Consider the following 19,789-nt stretch of genomic DNA (forward strand, 5'->3'; position numbering starts at 1 on the left):
CCCTTTCGTACTCTGTATGATGATTACTTAGTATGAAAAAAATTTACGGCATTACTTAGTATGAAAAAAATTTCGCGCTCGCTACGCTCGCGCCTTTTTCCTGCGTAGTGAAAATTCTTGTCAAGGGCGCCGAAACTCAAACTCGCTCTACCCTGATCGGCGGCACGGGCCGGCGCTGCACATAGGTCTGATACAGTCGGACGGCAAGACAACTGCAACTTGTTCGGGGACTGCATGCCGACTGCATGCTAATTGAAATTTCAATTCAGTGGCAAGTCGGGTCCGTCGTCTCTATCAACCACTCGACCCTGAAGGATGCCTAATTACAATTATTTCATTTAAAAAAGGATTAGGACTTTTCTTGTCTAGTTAGTACATTTTTGTTCGTAACATTTTGGCTCTATTTATTACTACAATATTCGTATTCTGCAAGCTGCAATACATACCGACCAGCATTCTCTCCCTTGGCCTTTAAGTAAAATTAACTAGGTGTTTTCTCATTAAATAAATCATATGATAGTTGATACATATTGGCTAATTCATTGTTTTTCAATTACAAATAATAAATTAATAGGTACGTACTCCAAAACGTTGACCAATGGCCACAACAACTTACATCACGCATTAACCCTAATTTCTAGATCTAAACAAATCGTTGCCGCATAAAAGCTCAAGATTGCATCCAATAAAATACCATATGACAGCAAATTTATGTACCCGCGATTACCCGCGGATGCTCATCTACCATAACAATGCATCGATCAAGGACGAACGCCGGGTGGGAGCCACAACACTACCAAATGCCAGCCAGTCTTTCCGAACCATTCCGCGGAGCGCGCGCGCTCTGCATTTCAAAAATCGAACGCGAATAACGAACTTTTTTATTTCGAACTAGTGATGCGAACGTAGTAAATATCGATAAGGTTTTTTTTTATATATTTTCTATGTTTAATAATGCTATTTTATTGCTGAAATAATACAAAATTAGACAGAGTTTTGAGTGTGTGGGGGATGATATTTTAATTTGAATTTTTAAGTGAAAAGTGAAAATGGGTTGTAGACAGTTTTTGTCAGTGTGTGTGGCGGTGGCGTGTTTATATTTGGCTGTAATTACACAAGGACAGGTAAGGGTTTAATAAAATAATAGACCGATTCTACTAGGTTACATTTTTATATTGTAATCTTTTACTAAAACAACAATGTTTGAATTTATGAAAAAAATCTGTAAAATAATCGCGAGAAATTGGAAAACAAAGGTAAAAGTATACCTAAGTAAAAAGGATTTAGTTAAAATCTTAAAATTGTATTTAACTAAAGATAACATAAGAATCTGGTTTAATACATAAAAGCAAGAATAAAGGTAATATTTATGTTTCCTCCGTGTTAAGTAGAGAACCACCTGTAAGCCATACGATAAAACAATAAGGGCGGTAGCGCAGTAGAATGTTTACAACCAGTGTGTGTACATGCATATATTAATTACTTGACAAGAAGTATTGCAATTAATAACTCATCTAAACATGATTGCTATGTATAGTATTCAACATACGAAATATCAATATAATCAGATATAATCTAGAGTATCAGACCTATCTATATATACATCAACGTTTTTAATACATATATTAAAAGACTACCGTGAGACACTCACATAATTGTCAACATAATTAATATATTTTATAGTATAATAGTAGTGTTACCTACTACTTAAAAAATACAAATAAAAATATTTTCAAATGAGAATAATTTAATTTGTTCTAAGATAATTATCAAACATGTAAAATCAGGTTAGTCACATAAAAATATTTTATACATGAGTTGCCCAATTCTACATGTTTAATAGATCAAAAATACGAAATACAATAAGAATCGAATAAGTCATTTGATAGTTACCTATATATCGTATCCGTATCCTATTTCGATCTAAATTAAAATTAAAATCAGACCTTACATTATAAATATGGTTCTTTGGGTCAATGTAAACTGTTCTATGATATCTACAACTTCATATAAGAATCATAAGTAGATAATTATTATTTATAGTTACTGTAGTTGAATTTTTCAATTAATAAGTATTGTCATTCCTAAATCATGCCATACCGCCCTAAATCGACCTGGCGTCGTTTAGTTCAGCAAGAGTTTAGGGTGCTAGGCATGGGGTGGAAGGTTACCAAAATTGCCCAAGACCGGAGTAAATGGAGAAATATGATTCGAGCCCTACACTACAGGATGTAAAGAAGAAGAGAAGATCATTCCTAATGTCATAATAACGCACGAGTATTAGGTATTACCTCGATAGAGGTCATTATTCGCAACACTAGCTGTTATCGAACAGTCCGTGAGCACGTGACTATTATTTTCACGTCAAGGAGAAGGAAGTGACAGCACCCGAGGCAACTGTTACTAATCCAGGAACTTATAGAAGGAGGTCAGCACTGTGCTATGCTATTAGCCTGAGCTACTTGAATTGATCGCTGTTACCACATTGAAGTAAGCTAAAGTCAGTCCAGCTAAATTCAGATGTTATTTAAGTGGCAAAGAAAGTTGTATGATACCAAAGAGATTCCTTAAAGGGATAAGTGAGCCTTTGTATACATTTATTATACAGGGTTTTTAGTGCATTGCCGTGAGTTCACCCCTAAGCAAGTATTGATACTGAATAGGAATGGAAACTTTTCTAGCCGGAAATTCTTTTTTGGTCCCATACAAGCTTTTGATCCTGGATAGTAATGGGATAGGTACCGGCTACATCAGAGCGTCGCGTGTCTCGGGGCGCGTCTTACGTCCTTCCTATACAAAATGTACTGAGGAGACGTTTTTTGAATTACACTGAAGCGGCGTGGCGCGGACGTCCGTTGCGCGCCCCGAGACACGCGACGCTCTGGTGTGGTGTGGCCGGTCACTTAGATGGGCGTCAAAAAAAAGTTTGGCAAAAATACCCTTTTTCTCGCACCCTGTATGTTTTTTCCAAAATCTGTAAATGCCATTTTTCTTCAATTTGAAATCGAGGAAAGGTGTCCTTAGACCATTTTAGACCACCGGATCTCATAGCTACCCTTACTGACCCGCTATCAAAATACAGCCTGTATTCTCTGTAATTATTTTATAATTTGTTTTGTGCAATCAAGTGTTTTACTACTACTACTACTATACGTATAGACGGTCAAGCAAATATTGGCACTAAAAATGTGGGGGATTTATCGTCCCACAAAAAAAAATTTGCGCCTTTTTTAGTGACATTTGCTTGATCGTCCACATAACTTCTACTCTTCGAAAAAAAAACACATGCGTGGCTATGTAAATCGTTGCCAACATAGTTTGGTCTGACTGTATCGCCACAGTTCACACGAATCTTGGCTTTGCTCGACAACTTATCCTTTTAATTGGCGTAAGCACTAGGTGTAACCGGAGAATGGGGAAGGAATTAGAGAAAAAAAATCAGTCGGTGTTTCGCGACACTCATTTTCATTTTCACCACTTTGAGACATGGAAAGCAATTTGGTTGTTCTCATCTGTGCGTGTTTTCAAACACTCCTTTCCTCGTATAGCTGATATTAACCCGTGCCCCGTGCACGTCACCGTGCCCAACACCGCCACCAACGCCGGCGTGCGAGCGCCGCTGCGTCGCATATGCGACACTTACAATAAGAGTCTCGTCTCGGTCGATATCTTTAACACAACCAAGATTCAGTACAAAAAGCAAATCCTTCAAATAATCCCAGAGGAATGATAAGGATGATCAGACTACTTTTGTTAGTTTTTTGTTTGTTCTCATTTACTTAAAATTACCTGAAATAACTATAGTTGGATAAATTTTTACTTAAGTCATTAATGTTATTCCCTAAGCCCTAGCTTTTTCCTTTTCTTTATGTGTATAGTTATATACCTATATTATGCTGTATGTCACATAATGTTTACTATTCTGTTACTTGCCAAACAATAACATAATTGTTTAAATATAACATTAGTTAATGCGTATAATTTTAGACGTAAACTCAATGTATCAATGTATGTCTCGGTGAGAACTGATGTGGAGGTAAATGCATGTTTACCATATAATTTAGTTTTTATACAAAAGTATGTACATTTAACTCTGTTTGTTCTCCTAATAAATAAAATAAAATAAAATAAAATTATTATTTTCTCTTGAATAGGTATCTAAAAACATCTATGATTGTGATTATACAATAAACGCTATTTATGTATTCAATTGTTACAATATAAAAATAAAATATTTTGATTTGTGGCTACTTCGGCATATTTATATGATATAATATATAGGTAATATAGGTAATATAGGTATATAACTGGGTTTTCTATTTTTAGTATAGTTTGTAAGCGACCAATTTTCGAAATAAATTAATTGTATGTAGTTGATTATTTGTATACATATAACGGTCAATGATACTTATAATTTTTAGATATGACTAGCTTTTTCCCGCAGCTTCGCCCGCATATACTAATCTAATCTTGATTTCCCATACAAACTTTGGACTCCCATTTCAACCCCTTAGGAGGTGAATTTTGAAAAATCCCTTCTTAGTGCTCCTCTACACCTTATAAGGAACCTACGTGTCTGGTATCTCTAGGACCAGCGGTTTCGGCTGTGCGTTGATATGTCAGTCAGTCAGTTTCTACTTTTATAAATATTAGGTGCCATCCACACTCATGAGACGCATGTCTTGTGGCGCACAAACGGATGTCTCCGCCACGCCGCCCGAATGTAATTCAAAAAACGTCTCCTCGGTACATTTTGTATAGGGAGGACGTAAGACGCGCCCCCAGTAGGCCTAGCACATGATGGCCGCGGGAGTATGTCGCCGCGAGATAGACTACCTGTCCTTGCCCCGTAGCCGAATGGCATTTCTCCGACGCCAAACGAAAGCGATACGCCGCTGGCTCTGTCGCGCCAATACGCAAGCGCGATAGAGATAGATATCTACTAGCGCTTCGTTTCGTGAGCGTTTCGTGAGCGATTGTGCCATTCGGCTAGCCACCCTTATGTCATTAATACAATTAAACAAAGACGTGTCATCTATCTCGCGGCGACATACTCCCGCGGCCATCATGTGCTAGGCCTACAGGAGGCGCGGCGGCGTCGCGGCGCGTGCCACGAGACGTTTTTTGAATTACATTCGGGCGGCGTGGCGGAGACGTCCGTTGCGCGCCACAAGACATGCGTCTCATGAGTGTGGATGGTCCCTTAGATAGTTGTGCGTACATGGACCTTTGACCGAGACACAGAAACAACATGTTTGCGCTCTATTTTGATAACCCGGGGTCAACTACTGTTTACACACTATTTACGAGTAGGTACTTAGATTGAGGAAGTAACATATAACTTTGAATAAAAATAAATTCAGATCGAAAGGTAATCGAAAACCCATTTACTTATTTTAAGTACATGAACTAAAACATAAAGCGTACACTTATAGCTAACTTAAATCTAAAATAGGTCCCAGAGGCATTGTACTAAGGATGTTGGCGACATTTCCTCGCCGTATGGCTACGCTGATACATTTAAATAAAGCCTAACAAACTTGATAGAAAAGTGTCATCTATTGGGCGTTAGCGTGTTGAGCATTGGTACTTTTTCCTTACCTATTTTTAACCCTTTCGCTGACAGTGCTCCGTCTATGCTATGCCTGTTGACGTACTGTCACTGAAAACACATGTCTTTTCTGCGGCAGTGGTTCGGCTGTCGTCAGTAGGGCATGCAGAACCGGAGCGGTTCCATGAATTTCATTTCCCGGTTCTATGTGGGACTGGAACCGGGAGTCCCGGTTCTTAGTATTTTTATGAAATGAAATGAAATGAAATGAAATGAATGAAATGAAATGAAATATTTATTTTCCAAGTAGGCATATTACAATGCGCTTATGAACGTCAAATAAAACTACGCCGGCTCTAACCCTACGCCTCAGCCTCGAGAAGATTTCAGTCCCCCCTCAGTTGGAGGAGGGTATCCACTATGGGACCGGCAAGAAACTCGGCGGGCCACTTCTTTTCAAAACATTACATCTTATATTTAACATGCATTAAAAAAAAACAAGATACAATTTAATAAGCAAAAGTATTCATAAAAAAAATATTAACACAAGAAATTATACAAAGTACAAAGCTATTATGATTATTAATAAGAGATGTTAGAGATGTATAGAGTCTCTAAGTGTCAAAGTACATCTAAAAAAATTATACATGAAGAAAAAAACCGAATAACTAAAATAACTTTAGAGTTGTAAAAGACTCTTGTTGTCTTAAGCAAAGGAAAAAAAAATATATGTATACTTAATCTTTAGAGTTCCATACCAAAAAAAATCAAAAGGAACCCTTATCGCGACTCTGGCCGTCTGTCTGTGTGTTTTGAGAGAATAAGCCCATTGGATTGGAAATAATTAACCAATTCTTGCCCTAAACTTATTATTTACTGTGGTTTGTTTACGTTATATAAGAATGTACAATAGTACCATAGTTGCAAGCAATGTTGCAAAATGCAATATTTGCGATAAATATCATGTTTATCTTGTCAGATTTAACTTTACTAATTATTTACATATTTTTAAATTAAAGGAAAACTGGAAAATTCACACCTCCGGCAGGACTCGAACCTGCGACCTCTGTCTGTGTGAATTTTTCAATTTTTCCTTATTTTTTAAAAAAATAGGTACTAAAAATGCCAGGAAATACCGGGAGCATGCCCTAAGTGTCAGCGAATGGGTTAAACAACTTGTTCTCAATATACATTTTAAATACCAGTGTCCTAATTTCAACCCAGCATTGTTAATGAACATCACGAGTATTCACGAGCGATGAGCGCAGCTCAAATGTCGCCGTTTCCCATTTGCGAATCCGTCGCGACCTTTCCTTCGATCCCTCGTTGATAGGGTTACCCACAAATGGCAACCCGATATATTTTTAACCCCCGACGCAAAAACGACGGGGTGTTATAAGTTTGACGTGTCTTTCTGCCTGTCTGTCCGTCTGTCCGTCTGTCTGTCTGTTTGTCTGTCTGTCTGTTTGTCTGTTTGTGGCATCGTAGCTCCCGAACGAATGAACCGATTTAGATTTAGTTTTTTTTATCTGAAAGCTGAGTTAGTCGGGAGTGTTCTTAGCCATGTTTCATGAAAATCGGTCTACTATGTCGCGGTCGGGGTTTTTTTCAAAATTTCAAAATCTGATTCTTCCTTAGGTTCGATAAACTTACGTTTAACGTTGAAATTAAAATTTCGTAGATGCGGCGTACGGTAGGCCGAGAGGCTGGCAACTTGCTAAGAGTGGCACTGAAACTTGAGTACCTAGTTTAGTTCTCTGGCTACCAATTTATATACACGTGGGATACAGGCGTGATTGTAATGTATAACATGTATATTATAGAAGTCCCGTGTGTTAATGAATAGTTGACGCCACGAGGCGATGGAAACGCAGTCTGGCTCTGTCGCGCCAATAAGGAAGAGCGAGAGAGAGAGAGAGAGAGAGAGAGAGAGAGAGAGAGAGAGAGAGCTAGTTACGATAATGATATTATCGTAAGCGTTTATGCATTTGGCTACGTACCATACTCATATTTCATAGATGGGCCAACTTTTATTTTCAAAATTGTCCACCCTACGTTTTTTGTACCATGGGTATTTTTTACGCTATTCATACTCAGAATCTCGAGGTCTTTCGATCCCAAAAATGTCCCAAGATTTCCATACATTTTTCAAATCTTCCATTCCGTTACTGCCATTCAAATGTATGGAACAATGGTAACGGAATGGGAAAAAACCTTGGGACACTTTTTTTCTCCTATTAGGATTGAAAGGGCTCACGATTCTGAGTGGAAACCATATACAAATTTCCAAAAATTGGGGTGGACAACTTTGAAAAGAATGGCCCAGATAAAAAGTTGGTAACCCTATTGTAAACCCTATTATTGGTAACCCTATTATCACATCGGTGATGTTTTGAACAAGCCTTATTCATATCGAGGTCACATTCAGTTGTAAAATATTTAATTGGATCGGTAAAGCATTTACATTTTTTCGTTTGTTCACCTTGTGAAAGACTTTTTGATGGCTGGACTGTTGTGAAATTATCGTAAAACTTACTTACTTCCTTTTTCTCAGTAACTATTGAATAAATACGATTGTACGTAGGTGTACATATTTATGCTATTAACTCGCAGTACGAAAACTAACGTTAATAAATAATAACGTTTGGATATGCAACCTTCAAATCAAGAGTGAACACGCATCTTCTGGACGAGCTCACTCCATCGTAGGCCACGTCTTTGCCTTTGGCTAGTATGTGGCCAAGAGTAAGCATTTCTTCAAACAAAAACATGCATTGACAGAAAAATAATGCCCTTCCTGGTAAGGATATTATTTTTCCGTCAATGCAATATTTATTCCCGATGTTTTCTGTATAAAATTGTAAATATGCAGGTAAATGTATCTCTAAATTACTGGGATTCGAACCCAGGACCGCGGCTTAGCAGGCAGGGTCACTTCACTAAACATGTACGCTAGGGCAGACCGGGAACGGTCGTCATTTATTCAATACTAGCTTTTGCCCGTGGCTTCGCTCGAAATTTGTGATTCATTCGAAAATTGTGAAATGCTCCATACAAACTTCCACCCCCCGTTTTAGGGAAGTGGGGGGTTAGAAAGAGACAAAATGTAGCCTGTGTCACTCTCCATCCCTTTAACTATCTCCACTTAAAAAATCACGACAATTCATCTCTCCGTTTTATCGTGAAAGGCGGACAAACGAACAGACACACACTTTCCCATTTATAATATTAGTATGGATTAAGATAACTAAACTAGCGTGAGACACTGACATATTAATATTAAACATGTAAAATCGAGTCACTCACGTAAAATTGTCGCAGACATCGTGCCTGCGTGCGTCGGGATACCATGCATCGGCATCGCGCGTGCTCAATGAAAATGCTCCTCGTTACGGAGCGAAACATGTCGAGCGACCTTTGACAATTTTACGTGAGTGACCCAATTTTATATGTTTAGTATTAAGTTATTTTTCGAGACCGTAGACGCAAACTGTACTAAAGCTAATGGCATTGTTCCACTTCGATAATATCGGACCTTGATTTAAATATCAAATTGTGTTAAATAAACAAACTTATTGCTAGACATAATAAATTAAAAAAGCTGTCATAAAGCAATAATGGAACCGAATAAACGAATCAAATGCAATTCGTAACTGATTAAAACGATTTATTTATTAATGAATATGAAAAACTTGTCATAATTAATACAACACTACAACAATACAATACTACATTTTTAGACGACGACGATATTTATTTGCCTAGATGATAGGATTAATTGGGTTAGCCGTTATGTTAAGATTTTTTTTTATAGCCTATAATGGGTCCCACTGCTGGGCAAAGGCCTCCCCTGTTTTCCGCCACTCGTCACGGCTCTGTGCATGCTCTCGCCAGCCGCCACAAAATGAGTCCAGGTGTTTCCGCCATCTCATCTTTGGTCTACCTCGGCCTCTGGTAATTTGTGGCACCCATTCGGTCGCTACCTTGGCCCATCTCTCCGGATGCATCATAATAAAATAAATAAATAAATATCGGGGACACTGTACACAGATCAACTTAGCCCCAAACTAAGCAAAGCTTGTACTATGGGTGCTAAGCGACTAAAAAAATAAGATTGTATTCCGTTTGATACCAAGATTATTGATGATAAAATAATGATACAAATCATAAGATTCATGGGTCAACGTTGAGTAGTTTACAGACTTAGAAAGCTAGAAAGAAAAATCACCGTCTGTCTCGTTATATCACGTCCAATCACATAACCTAATAACTAGTTACCAACCGATTTGGACCCTAGGCAACTAGAACCCTGTCTTATTGACATCAAGCTTTATTTTCCATGAAATTCAGTTTGACGATTACTGTGAAAAGGTTCTAGTGATCTAGGATTAAAATTGGTTAGTCCAATCACAAGATACAGTACTTTTATGGTTCGATACGTAACAGTTTCATCATAGAGAAATATGGATCGACAACAACAATGGGAGGTGAGAGGTTATACGTATTAGTATAGTTAAGTTCTAGACGGTTTGGAAACTGTTTGGGTGCTAGCTCGTGTTTTGTATTGTATCTGCGGTTTATTTTATATATAACTAGCTTTTGAAAATTGCAGAGTTACAGACTTGCGTGGAAGTGGTGAGTTAGAAAGAGACAAATAATAGCCTATGATATTCTCCATCCAACTACCTCCACTTCAAAATCGCGTCAATTCATCGCTCCGTTTTGCCGTGAAGGACGAACAACTAAACAGATACTTCCCATTCCCACTTTCCCATTTAAAATATTAGTATGGATGTATTTTGAATTAGGTACAATTTCGTAACGTGTGGTCAAGTTTTGACTGCCATCTCTCGACACAGGGTTGTAACGTTGACGGACATCCATTTTTCTTTACGTTCGACTTTCGAGGTATGTATATTGTTTTCTTTGACTTCATGTGTCTTTTACTACACCCGATATGTGAAATCTTGGAGAATTTTGCATTTTTTGTTACCCTATTCTAAATTTAATTTCTAAAACCTTTCATTTATCTTCTAGCTAGATTAAAAAGTAAATAATAAGTCTCCTTTACAAAAAGCCTACGTTTGTTTTTAACAGCATACTCGTAGGCACGTCCATTTCTCCCTCCGCGCTGCGAGCTGAGCTGCGCCGGCGCACGCGCACACAAAAGTTACAAAACGGACAAATAAGTTACGTGCGTCACGACTCGTGCTGTGATATTATTGTTGGTCACTCCAAAAGTCGCTGTACAGTCAGCAATCAAATAAGTTTAGATTTTATAGATACTTAATATTCCATTTTTTTATTTTAATTAACCTCGTGTGGTGACGGGTTAAGAATTTCACCACCCCCTTTCTTCCCGTGGGTGTCGTAGAAGTCGACTGTGGGATATGGGTTAAATTGTGGCGTAGGCGAGAGGCTGGCAACCTGTCACTGCAATGTCATAATTTGGATTTCTTTCAACCCCTTTTTGCCAAGAGTGGCACTGAAACTTAGTAGTTCATGTGCTCTGGTAGGCAGAGAACGAAGTATTTCCACACGGGTGAAGGAACACATAGCGGATGTCAAGCACCGTCGGCAAAGGTCTGCAGTCTCTGAATATGTCATGGATAAAGTCAATCATGCTATAAAGTTTGACAAGCCTCTGGTTCTGGCTAAGGAGAAGATCGCTTCTCCTTCCATACCCAGAATGTTGCGAGAGGCCATTGAGATCAAGAAATATCCAAACTTTAATAGAGAAGATGGCTTTACTTTACCACCGGCTTGGGATCCAGTAGTACATCTGATAATGGAACAAGCACGACGAAGGCTGTGAGGCATTTGTGTTGTATGGTGTTGGACATTTGCAGTTTGTTCTTTGTCAATTTTGTGTAGATTAATTGGTTAATTATTTTTTTAACATAGTAATGGTAAATTTTTTGAATATTGTACCTATAACTAGCTTTATCAATAGTGTGTGAACCTGCCTTAGAAATCTATATTATTTACAGGTTGTATTTTCTGACTGTACATATCTTTCCCCGGCGGACATATTGTTGTAAAAATGTCAGTCCGCGCTTGTAAAGGTTACACGGTCGTACGATTATTTTATTTTTTTTTTTTTTTCCATGGCTTTTACTCCTCGCTAATTTAAGCGGGGTGAATTCTGCCAATGTCGAGGTGAAGACTTTTGACTTTTTTTTTTATTTTTTAACGAGAGTGTTCGGTGAAATTTTGATAATGTTTTTGGAAGGATAGGTTGGGAACCTAAAACGAAAAAAAAACAACGTTATGGACGACACAGACAAAAACAAAACATATTACATAACACATATGACACTGTACCAACATTAGTGAAAAAGAGCGGGAAGCGGATGACAGTTTGTTAAAGCAAGCAACATAGCGGATGAAATAGAGGAAGAAAAAACATAGAAATATATATTATATATGATATTTTTAACAATGACTAAGACTGAAGTTTACAGTTTTATGTTATGTACGTGTATATACTTAATTAGAATTGCCGTTAAGGGAGGATCTATAAGAGCGAGAAGTGTATTGAAATTAACAGGACGCGGAATAGTAACAGGTAAAACGTCATACAAAGAGTAATTGAATCTCGAACAAGAAAAGAAAATGTGATCTACCGTGCCTTCGTCCAACCCACATTCGCACAATGAAGTATCCCGGACATGTATCTTAGCAAGGAACACAGGCGTACAAACTGGTCCTAGGCGTAACCGACATATTGTTGAGGTAACCCATTTTGGCTGAGTACGAAATCTGAAAAACCATGGCTTACGTAATCGTACGATTATATCGATCTGGTTCTGGACTTGACAGTTGACAGTTCATGTCGTCGTGACAGGAGGCTTGACAAATGGCTGTGTAGTTGCGACGAAAACGGATCGCGAAAGTTTTCATTGTTTTGCTTGTATTAAGCGGAGACGTAAAAAGTAACTAAAAGGACTTTGATTATGATTTTTATCTTGCACTGGATCTCCAGTTCATATCTTGTTATTGCAATATAATAGAATAGGGTCTTACTATAATGCATTTAAGGTGCTTTGGCGTACCTAAATTCGACATATTTTTAACCCCCGACGCAAAAACGATGGGGTGTTATAAGTTTGACGTGTCTGTCTGTCTGTCTGTCTATCTGTTTGTCTGTCTGTCTGTCTGTGTGTGTGTCATTCAATTTGCATCGGTGAGGCTGTCAAAATCGTTGTTATCTTGAACTAGCTGCAACGCTGTGGTAGCAAAAAATATACTCAAAGAATCAATTTCAACGCACTAAATTTTTTACTAAAACCCATTATTCTTCTTTAAAGACCTTTAATGCGTGTTACCAACATTGTCAATTAATGTAAACTTGTAAAGAGAAAACGGCAGGTCGAGGTGTGAGGTCGATTTGCATGGTCCCGGTCTGATTGGCGCGTTATACGCACTTGTTGCTAAAATACTGGTTGTCAACTTTGCAATACATTATATTGCTTAATTAGAAAATGCGGAATAAGTTGGGTTCGTTGTTCGTTCAAGTTTTCATCAGACGCGTCAGGCAAAGATAAAATGGGCATATTATTGTTTTCTTGTCTGTTTTACTTTTTCTTCCAACATGCATACATACATATAATCACGCCTGTATACCATAAAGGGGTAGGCAGAGCACATGAACTACTAAGTTTCAGTGCCACTCTTGGCAAAAGGGGTTGAAAGAAATCCAAATTGTGACATTGCAGTGACAGGTTGCCAGCCTCTCGCCTACGCCACAATTTAACCCATATTGTTATGCGTATGGGCATATTATTGTTTCCTTGTCTGTTTTATTTTTTCTTCCAAATGTGGAAATTTTTGTACTTTTTCTACACAGAATCATTGAGCTCTTTCAATTCTGGAGGAGAAAAAAGTCTTACAATTTTTTTTCCACTGAGTTACAATTACTCAGACAACTTGTTTGATCGTAACTCAGAGGAAGACAAAAAAATGTATTGATGGGACATTTTTTGTCTCCTAGTGGAATCGAAAGAGCTCATGATTATTAAAAAAAATAGAATAAAAATAAAAAAAAGTATAAAAATAGTAGTAGTATAGTTGAAAAATAGTATTATAGTTAAGAGCTCATGATTCTGAGTAGAAAAAGTGTAAAAATTCCAGAAAAAAAATCGACAACAAAATAAAAATATGCAATGTGGTGGAAAATCGAACAGCGCTCCAAGCGGTTATAATACTTACCGAAAAATCACGAATTTTTTACACGGATAAGTTCGCCTTTGTACTAATGGTTTGTTTTCTCGTATGTTGTATTATTTTCTGGTAAAAAAAAAGTGTTTTGTAAAAATAGTGTTTTGCTATTACTACTACTACTGCTACTACTACTACTACTACTACTACTACTACATTTTCCCAAAAGGTGCCTGATCTGAAATAACCACAAACAGTAACTGTAACCTGAGGTGTTTCCCTTGCGCTATGATATGGGGTTCTTCAAGAAGCAGGTATTTAGGGTTCTCAAAGGTCGGCAACGCATAAGTGGCTCCCCTGATGTTGCTTATGTCCATGGGCGGCGATGACTGCTTCCCATCAAGCGGCTCGTCTGCTCGTTTGCTGCCTATTTCATAAAATAAAAAAACCTTCTCGTAGAAGCGTTACCTACAGTTGAGGCAGTCTGCCTCAAGTTTGGATGATCCGCCATCTTTTGCGGAGTTCAGTAGTGCGGTAAGTCGTTTAAAAAACGGCAAATTACCGGGCTCAGACAGCTTGCCGTCTGAAATTTTCAAATACGGTGGACCAAGCATTAGATCAAGGCTGTTTGAGCTTATAAAATGCATATGGGACGTTGGGACCGTACCACAAGACTGGAAGGATGCTTCTATAACCAAACTATATAAAGGCAAAGGGGACCTGTCCGACTGCAGTTCTTTTAGAGGAATTGCTCTACTTTCTGTGGCTGGCAAAATTCTTGCCCATATTATAAACAGGCGCCTTAACACACTTGCCGAGAACTTCCTTCCAGAATCCCAATGTGGGTTTCGGCCAAATAGGGGCACGGTGGATGCCATCTTTGTTGTTAAGCAGATGCAAGAGAAAAGCCTAGAGCAACACCGAGACCTCTATTTGTGCTTCGTAGACTTAGAAAAAGCCTTTGACCGTGTACCTAGGTCAGCCCTGTGGATCGTCCTGGAGAAATGTGGGTGTCCTGTGAAATTTGTCAACTTGGTGCGCCAATTTCACGAAGGCATGAGTGCCCGCGTGCGTCACGAAAGTACATACACAGAACAATTCCCGGTCACTAGTGGCGTTTAGCAGGGCTGTGTTATGGCCCCGACCCTATTTGCTATTTACTTTTCCGCCGTAATGAACGATGCTCTTCGAAAGTGTAACCATCAAATCATGGTAAATTCTAGAACGGACAAAAGTATATTCGATCTTGCGCGACTCAGAGCTAAACGAAAAGTAACCTCCACTGTAATCACAGAAGTTCTCTATGCTGACGACGTTTGCCTTATGGCGGACAGCTAGGAGGACCAGCAAAGTTATCTAAACAATTTAGACGACTCGTGTCGTAAGTTCAGCTTGGTGATCAGCGCGTCGAAAACCCAGATTCTTAAACAACCTGCACGGGGGAAATCTGCGAACGATGCTGCTGTTCTCCTTAGAGGCAATGCTTTAGAGGAAGTAGGAACTGGGAGTCTATTGCGGAGAGACAATCGCCTCGAGTCTGAGATATCCTCCAGGATAGCAAAAGCTGCAGCAGCCTTTGGCGGACTCAACCAACGAGTTTGGAAATCACACGATCTCAGGCTTCACACTAAACTCGCCGTTTACAAAGCAATAGTTCTGCCTGTGTTGCTTTATGCTTCGGAGACCTGGTGTCTGTACAAGGGAGACATCAAACGTCTCGACACCTTCCACCTAAAGTGTCTCCGAGCAATTCTTCGGGTGAGATGGCAGGATCGTGTTCCAAACTCGGAGGTTCTGCGTCGTACTGGTATGACGGGTATTGAATGCCTACTCGTCAAAGGTCAACTGCGTTGGTGTGGACACCTTGTGCGCATGCCACCATCAAGATTGCCCAAAATTGTGTTTTACTCTGAACTAGCTTCGGGTAAACGCAAGGCTGGTGGGCAATATCTGAGGTACAAGGATGTCCTAAAGCGCCACCTGTCGGCCATCGGTATATCGTGTGAATCATGGGAGGAGTTTGCAACTCAGAGATCGGACTGGCGAACTGCGATCAACACTGGTCTCAACGACTTCGAAAGCGCACGCCTCGAAGATCTTGACGCTAAACGCCAGATCCGAAAATCTCGGCCCAAGCCCTCCTACACATACACCTATGACGCAAGGGTGTGTAATGATTGGTATAACTTTTTTTGATATAGTAACATTTGATATAATAACATTTGGTATATATTTAATGGATATAATCACTCATTTGACATAACCATTGTTTGGTATAACCACAAAATATCTACTTTTATTTTGTATAATAATTATTTCGTATAACACTTATTTATAATAACCGTTTTATGGTATAACTATCTATTGGTATACGACTAGTATAATATAAATAACAAACAGTATAAATCATTTCATGAATTAATTTTATTATTTTTGAAGGGATCACAGTTCTAACCTAACCTAACCTACTTTTCTGATAGCAGTACATATGTTTAAGGGTCACAGTTCTAACCTAACCTAACCTATTTTTCTGGTAGCAGCGCGTTGTGTTTAGGGGTCACAGTTCGAACCTAATCTACTTTCCCGGCAAATGATGGATCTAATTTATTGTAAAAAAAAAAATTCTAACTGTGCTTTAGACAGAATTTGTGTTATACAATTTATTTATTATCGGAAATAAGTATTATTCTCAAAGTATGTTCTAATAAATGTTATTCGAAAAAATGAGCATTATATTAAATAAGAATTATACAAATTGTTAGTATATTATTAGTTGTTATATGATTCAATAATTATATCAAATGATCGTTATTACAACTAAAATTATATCAAGAAAAGTTATATCGATCGATACGCACCCATGACGCAAATGGTGAGCTTTACTGCATGACTTGCGACCGGAAGTTTAAAACAAAACTCGGCTTCGCAAGTCACGTTCGAGCCCATGCACGTCAGAACTTATAAAATAGCTGAATTGTCCAGGTGTCGCCGTCGACGGATACGTCTGGGAGGACATCATCATCACCTACAGTTATACAAGCATTACCAACGCGGCCCACTCCACTCATACCCTGCCCTGCTGAAGATCTGAACGTCGTGACACCGGACCTGGTTGCCTGGCCTAGCAACCTCAAGGCTACACTCTGATTGCTTTTAGATATAATTTGCCATACGATTAAATATATAAACAAGTATTAGATTTGTTTCGTAACTTATTGGAATGTTTGAAATTGGTTTTCCATAATTCCTGTTTATCCGCTTCATTATTCAGTGCTAATGCTAAGTTATTTAAATACCTATGTTCTTTTAGGTCCTGAGTCCCTTTAAAAAAAAAACAAATTTTGGAGTACCTATGGAATTAAGTATGGTTTCAATTTCAAGACTGCAAAAATAAGTCTGTGTCTTAGGAGGATACATATAATTATCTACCTGCTACGTTATAGCCGGATCTAAACAATTTTGAGAAATAATCGTTATATTACATTCAAGACTGGTAATTACACTGACCGATCTCAAAGTCAAATTTCAATAAACACTAACTTTACTGGTAAACCCAAAGTCTAGGTGATATTGCGCAAAGTCTCACGATATGCAAGATTGTGGTTGCTTTTGTGAATAAGGTCGTGCGAACGGCGGCTGATCATGTGACAGATTTAAATCATTATTAACGGTAAAACACTAAAATATTATACTGTTACAGGCACGCTGGCAACTGTTTATAAATTTTGAATTTTCTAGAAGAAATGTCATTCATCTGCCATGAATTGGAAAATACCTTTGGTATATAAATAAATAATAAATAAATAATAAATATTATAAGGACATTCTTACACAGATTGACTGAGACCCACGGTAAGCTCAAGAAGGCTTGTGTTGTGGGTACTCAGACAACGATATATATAATATATAAATACTTATATACATAGAAAACATCCATGACTCAGGAACAAATATCTGTGCTCATCACACAAATAAATGCCCTTACCGGGATTCGAACCCGGGACCGCGGCGCAGCAGGCAGGTATATAGGTCGTTCAACAGCGCAGCGCTGGCGGCCTAGCAGTAGGAGCATGCGACTTTCCATCCGGAGGTCGCGGGTTCGAGCTCCGGCTCGTACCAATGAGTATTTCGGAACTTAGAGTCGTCGAGGTTTCGGTCAGATGGCAGGTGCTTTCGTAAAGTGTCTACGCCAAATATGCGGGATAACGCAAGGAGCTGAAAAAACAGTTTTTTTTTTATTACAGGACCCACCCGGTGTAAAAGTTGTATGCTTTTCATGCTTTATAAGGTATCATTCTGATATACACAATTGATATGTTTCATGCGAAGATTTGGTTCATCTTGTTCAAGTTTTCCAAATTTCCTACTCACAATGTCACTGTAATACCGTAGTATATTTGTTTTATTTAAAACATAGTAAATAAAATGTGAATAAATACCATCAAAATTGTATTTTAATAATGTTTACGTTTAAAAGCAATTGCGAGAAGCGTCGAAAATTGCCGCGTAATCAATTGCAGTCCCAAATATTGATTTAAAATAAGACGAAAAATTGCCGGCGCGCCGTTTTAAAAACCAAGGTTTCTCTGCGAAATACTATTTTATTTTTACGGGTTAAGTTTTTAAGCAATATAACAGTGTGACATTAGTTTCTATCCGGATAATATTACACCAAGTAACCGGCGATTAATTCACGTAAAAATATCAGACAGCATTAAATACCCTTATAATGCTCAATAATATAAATATAATAACGATTCTTAGTATGAAACATTAAATGAATGATAAAAAAGGTATTGTATTCGTACTATCTGCAAAAGATATGAAGATTAATAAGCATTACATACCTAATAAAGATTTATCTAAAGATCAAACTTAACTCAGGTAAGAATTTAATCGAGATTCTTATACTTCGTTTCTTTTAAGATTAGAATTATCTGTCAAACGGGTAAACAAAGAAGCAGTGGTCGTAGACCTTCCTTCTTCGATTTCGGCCGATACCACTGATTTCTTGGAACTTATAACTTATAATACTATGTACATAAGTTCCAAGAAATCAGTGGTATCGGCCGAAATCGAAGAAGGAAGGTCTACGACCACTGCTTCTTTGTTTACCCGTTTGACAGATAATTCTAATCTTAAAAGAAACGAAGTATAGGCAAAGAAAAAGTAAAGTTTCCTGATCAAGTTTCTAAAGAAGGACTCACTTTCACGGTAATCTATCAACAAATTCTACGAAGACATTCCAAACAGTTCAAACTTTTTATGTTGTTTCGAATACAAGTCAGAAATTAACTCTGGTTACGATATGGATTGGACCAATCAGTGTCAAAAGTGACATTTTTGTTTGAAAATTCAAAATTCAAAAATAAAACAAAATTATTTATTTGTATACATTTTGAAGGAACGTCGATTTCGACACCGATGGCGTGATAAAGGTCAATTGTGGAATATGGGTTCGACTCAGGTGTATGTTATCACATACGCCGCGGGTTGCGTGGGCGACGGTCGCGCGATGGTCGCGCGATGGCGATGCGACGCATACGAAATCAAACCTTATCGATATGGAAGTAGACGATGCGATGAGACGCGACGAATTTCAACTCTCGCGACCGTCGCCCACGCAAGACACGGCGATAGGCTAACAAGTTAACAACCTATCAGTGCATTATCACAATTTCGTTTTCTGTCAACCCATTAATTGCCAAGAGTGGCACTGTAACTTATTACCTTTATGTTCTCTGCCTTGCTCTTTTGGTAATACTGGCGTGAGATTATGGTTCACTGATCGATCAACATCGTGTCTATATTTAATTTTGTCGTACACTAAGTTCGAATAAGGCAGATAATCTAGAATCGTCTTACAAGGGCAGTGTGAACGACCGCTCGCTTTAATTATTTTCTATTTGCCTCGCAAGCAAAGCTGCCCGACCGGACTAGTTACATCTTAAACATGCTGTATGGTCATACTGTGCGTTAATTGTTGGTAAAATATTGCCCACAATGAGTATACGATCGCGCATGTATCCTGTAGGTAGAGCACATGAAACTACTCAAGTTTGTCACGAAATTGTGACA

The 19,789-nt window shown here is 38.3% G+C and overlaps 1 protein-coding gene across 1 annotated transcript in view; it reads left to right on the plus strand.

Annotated features, from left to right (window-relative positions):
- The first annotated feature begins 832 nt into the window (after positions 1-832).
- LOC125229390 (sporozoite surface protein 2) overlaps positions 833-19,789 on the plus strand; it is a 95,152-nt gene continuing 76,195 nt past the window's right edge. Inside the window, exon 1 of the mRNA XM_048134213.1 lies at positions 833-1,124. Within this exon, the coding sequence (XP_047990170.1) occupies positions 1,050-1,124 (75 nt within the window). The 5' untranslated portion in view covers positions 833-1,049. The remainder of the gene's footprint in view (positions 1,125-19,789) is intronic.

This window comes from Leguminivora glycinivorella, chromosome 9, assembly GCF_023078275.1.
Source record: "Leguminivora glycinivorella isolate SPB_JAAS2020 chromosome 9, LegGlyc_1.1, whole genome shotgun sequence".
Classification (NCBI taxonomy): domain Eukaryota; kingdom Metazoa; phylum Arthropoda; class Insecta; order Lepidoptera; family Tortricidae; genus Leguminivora; species Leguminivora glycinivorella.